This window comes from Colobus angolensis, unplaced genomic scaffold (genome assembly GCF_000951035.1).
Source record: "Colobus angolensis palliatus isolate OR3802 unplaced genomic scaffold, Cang.pa_1.0 Scaffold335, whole genome shotgun sequence".
Lineage (NCBI taxonomy): Eukaryota > Metazoa > Chordata > Mammalia > Primates > Cercopithecidae > Colobus > Colobus angolensis.
In genome coordinates, this window is record NW_012116655.1 from 21,619 (window position 1) to 33,622 (window position 12,004).

A 12,004-nucleotide genomic window follows, 5' to 3' on the forward strand; every position below is an offset into this window, starting at 1 on the left:
ACAATTAGATCAGAAAATACACACAACAGGGGAGCTTTGCCCTGCCACTGATGTAAATTCCCTTAGCATTTCAACTTGCTTAAAATTTAGACCTCAATACTTTATACGTTTCCTCAAAACCTCACTGATGTTTCCAGCCATGTTCCTTCAAGCCTCCTAGGGAGGTGGGACCTGAAACGTAACAGAATGGTTTGTCAGAATAAACTGTAATGGCTGATTTAGGGGTCCTGCTGTTTGGGGGCCCAAGTGCTTGTGCTTTGAGACTTAGGCATCTCCTCTGAGGACCACAGCCACAATGTCAAGAGCAGCCCAACCGCACTGCCTGTACCTACACCAGACCACAAAGCAGGCTTTGGACAGATACCTCTGTCTGCATCTTTTCTCTGTGTTAAATAGAAATATAAACCCTTCACATATACAAAAAAAAAAAAAAGCTTCCACATTTCTGAAGAAATACAGAAATTAATAAAATGGAGCTCAAATAGAAGTGCTGAGCAGCTGAAAACATTCAGAATGAAAAAGGAGAAACCAGACCACTGCAACAGTTGTCCAGAGTGGCCCTCGGCCTGCCCCGGCACACAGAGGTCTCCGGCAGGCCCTAGAGAGCTCCACAGCCACAGGCCCAGGGAGGACTGGTTTCCTCTAATAGAGCTGCTTTGGTTTACAAATAGGACAAACTCACTGCTTAAATACCTTTATTATTTTTTAAAAATTATTTGGACATTGATAGCTCTGCAAAATACTTCTCCCATCCCAAACCCTCAAACTCTTTCCACATGTCCTCCATAAAGAAACAAAATATTTGTACTTTGTGCCCATTCAAGTCTAATTTTTAAAAACATTTAAGATTCAAAATCAAATATTATTTTTCTTTCCCACAACTTGTTAGTAATTTTAAACCACAATGAAACACAGTTAATGGCATTTCTTTTTAAAAATTAGCTTATCAGACTATCATATGAGAAAAAAAATCAATTCAAGGCCTTAGTGAGAATATTATATTCTCTGTTTCTGAAAGCAAAAGACATTGAAAAACCCCTTTGCTCCTCTGGAGTTTGTGATTTCAACATAACCAACAAAACCAGCACACAGATTGACTTCCTACTTAACAGTAGGCATTGCTTCGTTACTTTGGGACTGCAGCTGAAACGTTCTCTAAACTTGAAAAGGGTGGGTGGGTGGAAGTCCAGCACAGAAGAGGGTCGAGGCTGGGGACAGCAGAATGGAAGCTTTCTGAGCAGTGGAGTAAGAACAGCCAAACCCCTAGGATCCCACCTCATGGCAGGCTTGTTTGGGGTGGAAGACAGTAGAATATCTGCAATCTGCACTAATTTCTTAAGGATGGATACAAGTGTCAACCAAAAATATTGCACATAGTTTCAGAGGCATGTAAACCACTGAGAAGGTTCAGGAAAGCATAACTACAGATGAAGACAATTCCCCAAAGTTCCTTCAGGAACAGAGAGAAAGAAGTTGATGTTGGTAATTCAGGAGTTACTAAGAGGAGGTGGAAAAATCCTTAATCCCTTTCCTATCCTAAGTGGGCAGACTTTTAAGCGAACAAATCTTCTCATAGATGTGTCTGAAGGATCTAGTAAAGGTATCACTTCTTCATTTTTCCCAGTACAATGGGTGCAGTTCATTACCTGGGTAAAGAAGGAAAGAAGAAATCCTGCAATACGACCTGGCTTGTTTGTCTAGAACACAGCAGTGTTTGCAAATGGCCCTTCCTGCCCACTCAAACCACCATTTGGAGCCATAGCATGAGCCCCGGATGAGCTCCAGGGATGACCTCCGGACTCAGTGCTCCAAGGGGAGGCCTATATCCCTCACAGGCCTGGAAAAATGCAGAAGGTATGGACTCACATGCCATGAGGGGAGAGCTGAAAAGAATGGAATGGCATGAATGGCAAGAAGGACAGCACAGCCCCACGGGCTCCTTCACTTGTCCATCAGCTCAACAAGGCCACAGTGAGCATCTCCTCACAAGAGCAGCTGGGCTTGACCAGAGCCAGCCCTTCTGATGCCTTATTGAATTTCAGGATTGAGGAGACTGTTCTGACTCATCTTTGGGAATGAATTACTTTTCCCTTTAAGTCATCAGGCCAACATTTTAGGGTTCCAAAGCCCTGACCTTACTGAATGGGTGGGCTGCCCATCTGTACACAGTCCTGGGATAACAGATTTTAGATACCACAAGTGCCTACTGGCTACTTTCCCAAATACCTCTGCCTTAAGGCTTCCCCTAACATTCAATCTCAGTAACATACAGTACATATGTTAATAAAATGAAAGTCACTTCTTTAAAAAAGGCTTCCCACTGCTCGTCTCATCTCACTGAAGGGCTCCACGTTCTCTTACGCTGCCCGCCCGTGGGTATGTAGCCTCCAGGTTGCTTTGCTCCTGGGGGTTATGATGCAATCTTGTTTTTAAAGCTTTTCCTCTTGTTTTTAGAGTAAGTCTTGTAAACTACCAGAAAATGCCAATTCCCCAAAGCCCTACCCATGTTTGCGGGCCACAACTGATGCCAACCTATTAAGCTTTTTAAACATTTAAAAAAACAAAACACCACACACACACACACACACACACACACACTTTGGCACGTGAGCCTCGAGTTATTTGAGCATGTTCACGTTTCCCACCCCTTCCCCCGTCCCAACATTTCAGAGTCACTGTTTTCGGAGAACGACGACCCCTTCTGCCTCATGGAAGGCTGCCGCCAAGCACTGCTGTTTTGAGTAGCAAAAGGAGGAGGCACAAATGCTAAACTGCCCCCAAAAACAGTTCTTATGTTGAGCACTATAATTTAGGCAATGCTGCAAAACTTTTGTACCAGGATGACTAGTTTCAAAACTGCTGGTTGATTAAATATACATATACATATAGATATCAATATAAAAATTACTAAGTCAACATTTGCTGTTTTCAATGTGAAAACGATAAAATGTAATTCTGAATAATTGTGCATTTGCCACAGGGTCCTCATTAAAGGGACCATAAAAATAATTTTGTAATAAAAAAACTCTTATTTTTAAGTTTAGTATTGCCCTCAAGTTCAAAAGTTTGGAGCAAATGTACTGAGTAAGCAGGACTGGAATCTGTTCCTGCCAGGGATCTGGAAGCCTTAAATTTAGTGATCCCTGATGGCAGGCCCAGGGAACCTGACAGCCACTCACTAGTTTTGCACTGTTAACAGTATAGGGCGCAGCAGCGCGCGCTGACCCATGACACAATCAGCACTGAAGTCTGAGGCAGCCCAGCAGGGGCCGGAGCCTCCACCTCTCGTGTTGTTGGTGGCTGATGCTGCTGCAGCTGGCCAACTCCCTGCACAGAGCTCTGGGGGACACAGAGGTGCTGGGACTCTGCCTTCTCTTGAGCTACCAGACAAAGCAACTGGCGGGGGGTAGGGGTCTAGGGCCTGGGGACCACTGAGCACCAAGGCTGAGGGTGATCCGGGAGCAGACCTTCTACTCAGCTGGAGGCGGGACGGAGGAAGGAATGGGCATTTCAGTGATGTAGAAGTTAGCTGTGCAGGAAGGAAAAGTGCGTTTAAGGTAGCTTAAAAACAGGTGAAGACCAAACTGCCACTGAGGGGAGGAAGAACGAAGACTGCTCCCTCCACCTGCCCCACGGGCCAGCCATGCTCCTTGGATTCTGTGGGTTAACATTCATGCTTTGTGATGCGAGTCTGCTCGTGAAGAAACAGGAACACACTTCTCCTGGTTCTGGCAGGTACACAATTTTCTCGGCAAAGTTCTTTTTTGCCAAGTTCAGTTTTATTTGGTTGCTGTTCTGAACCGTTGTCACCGGAATTCATAGATGGGTGCACTGTGTTCAGGAACATGGGTTAGATTGAGGGACTGATACCTGCAAGGGGGAGGAGACAGAAACGGGAGGTAGTCATCTAATGCACCCTGAGCAACGGACATTAGTAACCCCTCAAAAACCAGAGCACCCAACAAGTCACATACTTGGACTGAAATGCACATTCATTTTCTATTTCTCAAGTTGAACCTAGATTGATTTCATTCATTCATTCTTTCTTTTTTTTGGTTAATCCTCCTGAACCATGCACAAGATGAAAATTTTTTTCATTCTGTTCTAATCATGAAGTTAACTATGGTATGTCTAAAAGGAGGCCTCAATAAGCTCTGGGAGAAGATATAGACCCACGCCCCAGCCCTAACCTCACTGGCTGCTCTGCCCTCTCCTGCTGTAGCATGTAATGCCAGGCTGTCATATCTTAAGAACTTTATGGCTAGCACAGGCATAAACCAATTCTCATGGTATCTAAAGAGAGTGTAGAAAAATTAATTTCACTACTGCCTCAAACTGTATTTTACCTTTCATTTAAATTTTCTCACTTTCCTAGGTACGGTATTAAGCTTGGAAAACATTAGTGATATCTGAGGTGTCTGCCTCCCCTCTTGGCAGGTGCTCCAGGGAGTCATGTAGAGGGAGGAGAAAGAGAGGCAGACAATCTGCACGCTGGGATGACAACCTTGGGCACATTTAGAGTCAATGTCTGGCATGTTGGCTCTCCCCTACTTGTTTCACATAGGAGTGAGGAAGAACGTAGGAAAAGGGGGTTTACTTCTTACCAAAAACAAATTATCAGAAAAAAAAAAATGCATTAGCCATCAAGAATATGCAAATTAGAACTACAATCAAATACTTCTTCACATCCACTAGGGTAGCTATAGTTATAGAGACATGATAACAAGTGCCAGGGAGGATGTGGAGAAACTGGAACCCTCATACACGCTGGTAGGAATGCAAAATGGTGCAGCTGCTGTGGGAAACAGTTTGGCAGTTCCTCATAAAGTTATATATAGCAATACCGTATGACCTAGCAATTTCACTCCTAGGTATATGTCCAAAGGAATTGAAAGCAGGAACTCAGATATATCCATGTTCACAGCAGCATTATTCACAATTGCTAAAAAATGGAAGCAATCTAAGTGTCCACTAAATAATGAATGGATAAATAAAATGTTGTATATACCAGCCGGGCACAATGGCTCACACCTATAATCCCAGCACTTTGGCATTTGCTTTGCTTTGCATTTGCATAATGTTTTGAAGGTTTATCCATGTTGTACCATGCATCAGAACTTCTTTTTTATTGCCAACTAATTTTTCATTGTAGGTATATACAACAGAGTCTGGCTCTGTCGCCCAGGTTGGAGTGCAGCGGCACGATCTCAGCTCACTGCAACCTCTACCTCCCAGGTTCAAGCGATTCTCCTGCCTCAGCCTCTCAGGTAGCTAGGACTACAGGCGTGTGCCACCATGCCAAGCTATTTTTGTATTTTTGGTAGAGATGGGGTTTCACCATGTTGGCCAAGCTGGTCTAGAACGTCTGACCTCAAGTGATCTGTCCGCCTCAGCCTCCCAAAATGCTGGAATTACAGGCATTAATCACCACGCCTGGCTGACTTGTACACTTTAAATGAGTCATGTATGGTATTCAAATAATATCTCAATAAAGCTATTATTTCATTTTATTTTATTTTATTTTATTTTATTTGAGATGGAATCTCACTCTGTTGCCAGACTGGAGTGCAGTGGCGCAATCTTGGCTCACTGCAACCTCCACCTCCCGGGTTCAAGTGATTCTCCTGCTTCAGCCTCCCGAGTAGCTGGGACTACAGGCATGTGCCACCACGCCCAGCTAATTTTTGTACTTTTAGTAGAGATGGGGTTTCACCGTGTTGGCCAGGATGATCTTGATCTCTTTACCTTGTGATCCACCTTGCCTCAGCCTCCCAAAGTGCTGGGATTACAAGCATGAGCCACTGTGCTCAGCCATTTTTTTTTTTTGAGATGAAGTCTCGCTCTGTCATCCAGGTTGGAGTGCAGTAGTGCAATCTCGGCCCACTGCAACCTCTGCCTCCCAGGTTCAAGCGATTCTCCTGTCTCAGCCTCCTGAGTAGCTGGGACTACAGGTGCGTACCACCACGCCTGGCTAATTTTTGTATTTTTAGTAGAGATGGGGTTTCACCATATTGGCCAGGCTGATGTCAAACTCCTGACCTCGTGATCTGCCCACCTCGGCCTCCCAAAGTGCTGGGATTACAGGCATCTGTGCCTGGACCAAAGCTGTTATTTTTAAAAAGGATTATAAAAAGTTTTACAAACTTGCATGAAAACAATTACTGAAAGCCTAAAAATCGTGGCTACAGGGCTGGCATTTACTTGCAGATATAATTTCGTTACCACTGAACAAGGAATCTAGGGTAGGATCACTTCACATACAACAAAGTGTGAAATACTGGAAAGGAAAGAGAATTTTTACCTTCAGAGAGGAAATCCAGACATTTTATCATATGGTTTGTCCTCCGGGGACAGCAAGGTGCTTAAAAAGCAGCAACAAGGCAGGAGAATCCCCCAAAAGGTGGCAAAAGTTAGCATTGGTGACACACTGGACAGGACTGTCCACTCACAGGCCCCCAGATCACGAGCCTTAAATCAAGTGCATGTCGGACCAATTCTAAGGAATGCAGCCACAAAATTTAAAAAGCTGCTGACAGCAAAATTCACATTGTCCACTACTGGATCAATGCACATTTTAGTTACTAATTCAATTTGCAAAGATTACATAAAAACCAGCAAGATTGAGATAAACATTGCCAGAAATACAGTATTGCTTAAAAGTGCTTAGAAATGAGTTCTTTCACCTATACTTCATTTTCATCTCATTTACTCTGCTGTGTGGATAGGGATAAGGCCTTATTGTGAGCAACTGAGATCACTGAAATAAACTCTCAGCATCTAAATAAAGCACAGAATCTATACAGAGACAGGCTAAGATATTGCTTTTGGGTTTGACGAGCAAAGGGAGAGCCAGTCGGGCAGCAAGCCCTCCCCGTGGCCTCTGTCCTTGGGGGTCCTCACCATTCTGAACTCCTATGGTAGTAGTAGCCCTCTATGGAGGCTGCTGACTTCTGAAAGCAGATGTAGTAGAACCCGGCAAAAGAAGCACCACTGATGTCTTTGATCGTGTGATCTGGGACCAGAAACTGTTCCTGCACACAGATGAAGAGAGTCAGTAACAGACAGCATTTTCTGACCACCCACGGGGCCTCCCTGTTAAGCATCAGGGGGTTCTAAGGACCACTCCAGAAAAATATAGGATCTCATAGTCTAACCCAGACTTCCTGGGTGATGGTGGGCCCGTGGGGTCTCAGCCTGACTTCTGAAAAGCGTCCATGTGCTCCTAGAGTATTCTATGTACTAAAGCAACAAACTGTGTCTTCAACTCACTAGGATCAGCAATTCAGAAAAGGTACTTGGCCGAAACATCTAATACATAAATCAACACCTACACACCTGCCTGTCTGCCTGCCTATCTTTCAGAGACCACAGACAACCAACCTGGGAAGAGCTAAGTTTCTGCTCCAGTTCCCAGAACTGTCACCAGATGCTTGATAACATCTAGAACAGTGAGTCACTTCTGTAGGTCTGTGGACCATTCTGAGTACAGAGCAGTTGCCAGTAGCCCCTGTGACACCCCCTCTAAGAGCTTGACGCCTTGTCAAAAGCAGTCAGAACGGTATTGTTCTTGACCAGGCACCTTAGGAGAGACACCTCTGCTGGAGCTGAAAGCTGGGAACCCAGGTCCTGGCAACTACTTTCCCAGAGAGATGAGGTCAGAAGCTCCAGGGCCTCAGGTGGTCTACTAAAGGACCACAGATAAGCCACCCTGAGACATTCTTTGGAGGCAAAACAACTCCATTGCTTTTTAAACAAATTTAAGATACTCTCCCACTCCTTATTCAACTTCTGGGTGTGGTGGCTCAAGCCTGTAATCCCAACACTTTGGAAGGCTGAGGTGGGTGGATCACCTGAGGTCAGGATTTCGAGACCAGCTTGGCCAACAGGGCAAAAACCCATCTCTACTAAAAATACAAAAAATCAGTGGGCACCTGTAATCCCTGCTACTTGCGAGGCTGAGGCAGGAGAATTGCTCGAACGCAGGATCTCATGACCTCGTGATCTGGCTGCCTTGGCCTCCCAAAGTGCTGGGATTACAGGCGTGAGCCACCGTGCCCAGTGATCCCCATTTTTTTTTTTTTTTTTGAGATGGAGTCTTGCTGTGTCACTAGGCTGGAGTGCAGTGGTGTGATCCTGGTTCACTGCAACCTCTGTCTCCCAGGTTCAAGTGATTCCCCTGCCTCAGCCTCCCGAGTAGCTGGGACTACAGGGGCGTGCCACCATGCCCAGCTAATTTTTTTATTTTTTAGTAGAGATGGGATTTCACCATGTTGGCCAGGATGGTCTCGATCTCTTGACCTCATGATCTGCCTGCCTTGGCCTCCCAAAGTGCTAGGATTACAGGTGTGATCCACTGCGCCCGGCCGATCCCCACTTCTTAAAGTGGTTAACTATGCAAAGTAAAGACCAGGAAAGGCAACTCAAAATGATTCATCTTTATGAAAGCTGCCAAGATTTCAAGATAAAACAACTTTTTCCCTACAGACTAGGGACTAGGGGTTGGAGGTGGGTGTATGTTCTCAAAGTTATTTAACAAACTGGCTTCCCGATTTTGCTATTCTGGGGCTGTAAATATCACGTTATCAAAGCAGAGAGCACAAATGATCTCGCAGCTAAAAGCCAATCCATCAAGTCAGTTAGGTGGGGCTCTCTGAGGGCTGCTGAGTCAAAAACCCGCATTCCATTCCCGGTCCCTCATTTCCTGAGCTGGAGGGAAGTAGAGGAGGTGAGACTTTCCTGACCTCTGGGAAAAGGATGTGGTGGAGGGGGACCCGGCCCACGGATGGTGTTTACGCCCGTAGAGGGATCTGACTACGTTCAAAGGAAGTTTGGCTCTGCCTTGAATCCAAAGAACACTTGGAGTGATTCAACCTGGGGGTTCAATAAGATTCTTGGGTGGGAGAAAGGAAAGGGAGAAGACAACGTTAGAGGCGGTCACCTAGGCCCGAATCCACTTGCTACCCACCAAAAGCACAGTGAGGAGGAGCTGTCTGGGACATCAGCAGTTAACCAGTGCATGCCCTGGAGCTGTGCCCACTTTTTATAGGTGTGCAAAGACCCTGCCATGAAGACTTTGCCATGACAACCAGCTGTGATGAGCACTGGACATGGGGAGCTCTTGGTTAGAGTGGGTATGTAGGTGCAGTACAGGGCCTGGCTTGTTGGGAGTCTGAGGGGCCACCTGGCGGGACCTTACCTTCCACCTCATGAAGACGTAGTCTCCATTCTTCAGCTCTTCATAATCAAAGTCATCTGAGTTAAATGATTTTGCATACTGATAAAAAGCCAGAAACTTGCCCTGAAAGCAGAAAAGAGAGTGTGCCAATTGACTGAGAGAAGGAGAGGCTGCTCTCAGAACTATGCTTATGTGCCCAGGTACACTCACCTTCCCAAGGCATGACAGCTGGGGATGCAGCTCCCAAAAGGGCAGCTAAGGCCAAGTAACAGATGACACCCTATGGCCACCCCAGTGAATGCAGACTCAACCCTGGGGCAGATACCTGGACTCCAGCTGAGGCCCCACTGCCCTATGCCTGCCTTGTTAACATGGCTGAGGAAAAGGCCAAAGGATGGGAATGGTGAACAGACAGACAAAATAAACAGATGAAAGCTAAGAACAATTAATGAGAAGACCTCTGCAAGTAAATCCAAAGTAGCAAAAAGAGCCATACAGAACAGCTTAGAAACAGCCTGCCCAGCCTCAGAGAAAAGGGCTTTGTGAAACTTGTGTCTCTGCATGATCCAGGGGCTTGGGCCAGCTAGCTAAGTAGACACTACTTAGCCTTGTCCTTCAATATCTGTGAGGGATTGGTTCCAAGACCCCTATGAATACCAAAATCTGCAGATGCTTAAGTCCCAGATATAAAACAGTGCAGTATTTCCAGATAACCTAAAAGCATCCTCCCCTACACTTTATAGCATCTCTAGATTACTTACAATACCTAATTCGATGTAAATACTAAGTAAATAGTGGTTATACTGTATTGTTCAGGGAAAAATATCAAGAACAAAAAATCTATACATCCGCCAGGCGCAGTGGCTCACACCTGTAATCCCAGCACTTTGGGAGGCTGAGGTGGGCAGATCACGAGGTCAGGAGATTAAGACCATCCTGGCTAACATGGTGAAACCCTGTCTCTACTAAAAATACAAAAAAATTAGCCAGGTGTGGTGGCAGCCACCTGTAGTCCCAGCTACTTGGGAGGCTGAGGAGGAGAACGGCCTGAACCTGAGAGCAGAGCTTGCAGTGAGCCAAGATCGCGCCACTGCACTCCAGCCTGGGCAACAGAGCAGACTCTGTCTCAAAAACAAAAAAAAAAAAAAAAAGAAAAAGAAAAAATCTATACATCATCAGTACAGATGCAATTTTTTTTTCAAATATTTTCAAACTGTGGCTGGTTGAACCCACAGATACAAAACCCACATATATGGAGGGCTGACTCTACATTTACAATATGAGATCAGGAATAGGTTACAAAACTGTATCTTATGATCCCATTTTTAAAAAAGACAAAAAACAAGTATACACTGTATACCCAAAAGAGATTCAGGAAGAGGTTAACAGCATTTTAGTTTTAGGTGTTGGCATAGATGACTCCTTTTCCTCCAGCTTTTCTATTTTTTCAAATATTTTTAAATAAGCATGTGTTAATTTGATAAGAAAACATCTTAAATAAAAAATCAAGATACAGAGATACTAAGTCATAGATTTTGTCACATAGATTTATTTTATTATTATTTTTTGAGACAAAGTCTCACTCTTGTTGCTCAGGCTGGAGTGCAATGGCACGATCTCAGCTCACTGCAACCTCTGCTTCCCAGGTTCAAGTGACTCTCCTGCCTCAGCCTCCTGAGTAGCTGGGATTCCAGGCGTGTGTCACCATGCCTGGCTAATTTTTATATTTTTGGTAGAGATGGGGTTTCACCATGTTGGCCAGGCTGTTCTCGAACTCCTGACCTCAGGTGATCCATCTGCCTCGGCCTCCCAAAGTGCTGGCATTATAGGCGTGAGCCACCACGCCCAGTGTCACATAGACATTTTTATCCTATGTAGACTGAATATATGGAATCTTGACTTTACAGCACTACTATAATAGCAACTTAAATACCACTCAGGAAAATCTGAGGGTGCAATACAATATCTCTGATTCTAGTTTATAATGAAAAAATGACAGCCTAGGTGAAGTGTATTTGACATTGTAAATCTCAGACAAACCCAGGTGCAGTACAGAGCTCCAGGAGTCCCACGTGGGAACCTGGGAGTCCTCCATGAGTGGGGAAAGTTAGGGGAAACGCGGAGTATTAAAAAAGCAGCCACAAACTGCTGGAGGAGGAAGCACTCCATAGGCTCAGCTCCCTGGCTCAACCACACCTCACATGACACTACCAAGGGTGGCCTTCTTAGTTCTTCTCTCACCCAAAATGTTTCAATCCAGTCTAGCAGAGTCTGCAGACCCAGATCTCTTCCAGTGTCCTAATGGAGGTCAATGGGAAAATTAAGAGTTGCTTTCCAAATATTTAATTTGTAGTCAACCTAGCCTAAAACCGAGTGTCACTGAGCTTCAAAGACTTTGCTTTTTGCAGGACCAATATAACATGGAAAATAGAGTTGAATGGGAGAGAGGCTGTGGTTTACTACAAGGAAGAACCTTCTACTCTGGGGCTGTACAGGACAGGAAGGAGCCATCTTGTGAGGCAGCAAGCCATGCAGGAAGAGCCTAGCGCTGGGCAGGGGTGGGTGCAGATGGTACCAGGGAACCCTTCCAACTCCACCTGCTGGTGCCTAGCACCTTCATACACCACTTGGGCTCCCCCAACCTTCTGGATACTCAGGTCATGTGCATTCTCTTGTATCACAGAGAGACACAAATGACTGTCTAGCTATTAATGTCCATTTGCTACAACAATCAAAATATACAGAATTCAAAAAATGCTCTAAAAAGCTCAAGTTTAAATTTAAATTTAACTGAACCTCAGTATTTGATCAATCTCCTTTTCTTTTCTT

The 12,004-nt window shown here is 44.9% G+C and overlaps 1 protein-coding gene across 1 annotated transcript in view; it reads right to left on the reverse strand.

Annotated features, from left to right (window-relative positions):
- Positions 1-678: 678 nt before the first annotated feature.
- The window catches only part of GID4 (GID complex subunit 4), a 28,959-nt gene continuing 17,633 nt past the window's right edge, over positions 679-12,004 (reverse strand). The window contains exons 4-6 of the mRNA XM_011952131.1: positions 9,197-9,298; positions 6,901-7,031; positions 679-3,870 (exon numbers count right to left, since the gene is read on the reverse strand). Of these exons, the coding sequence (XP_011807521.1) occupies positions 3,807-3,870; positions 6,901-7,031; positions 9,197-9,298 (297 nt within the window). The 3' untranslated portion in view covers positions 679-3,806. The remainder of the gene's footprint in view (positions 3,871-6,900; positions 7,032-9,196; positions 9,299-12,004) is intronic.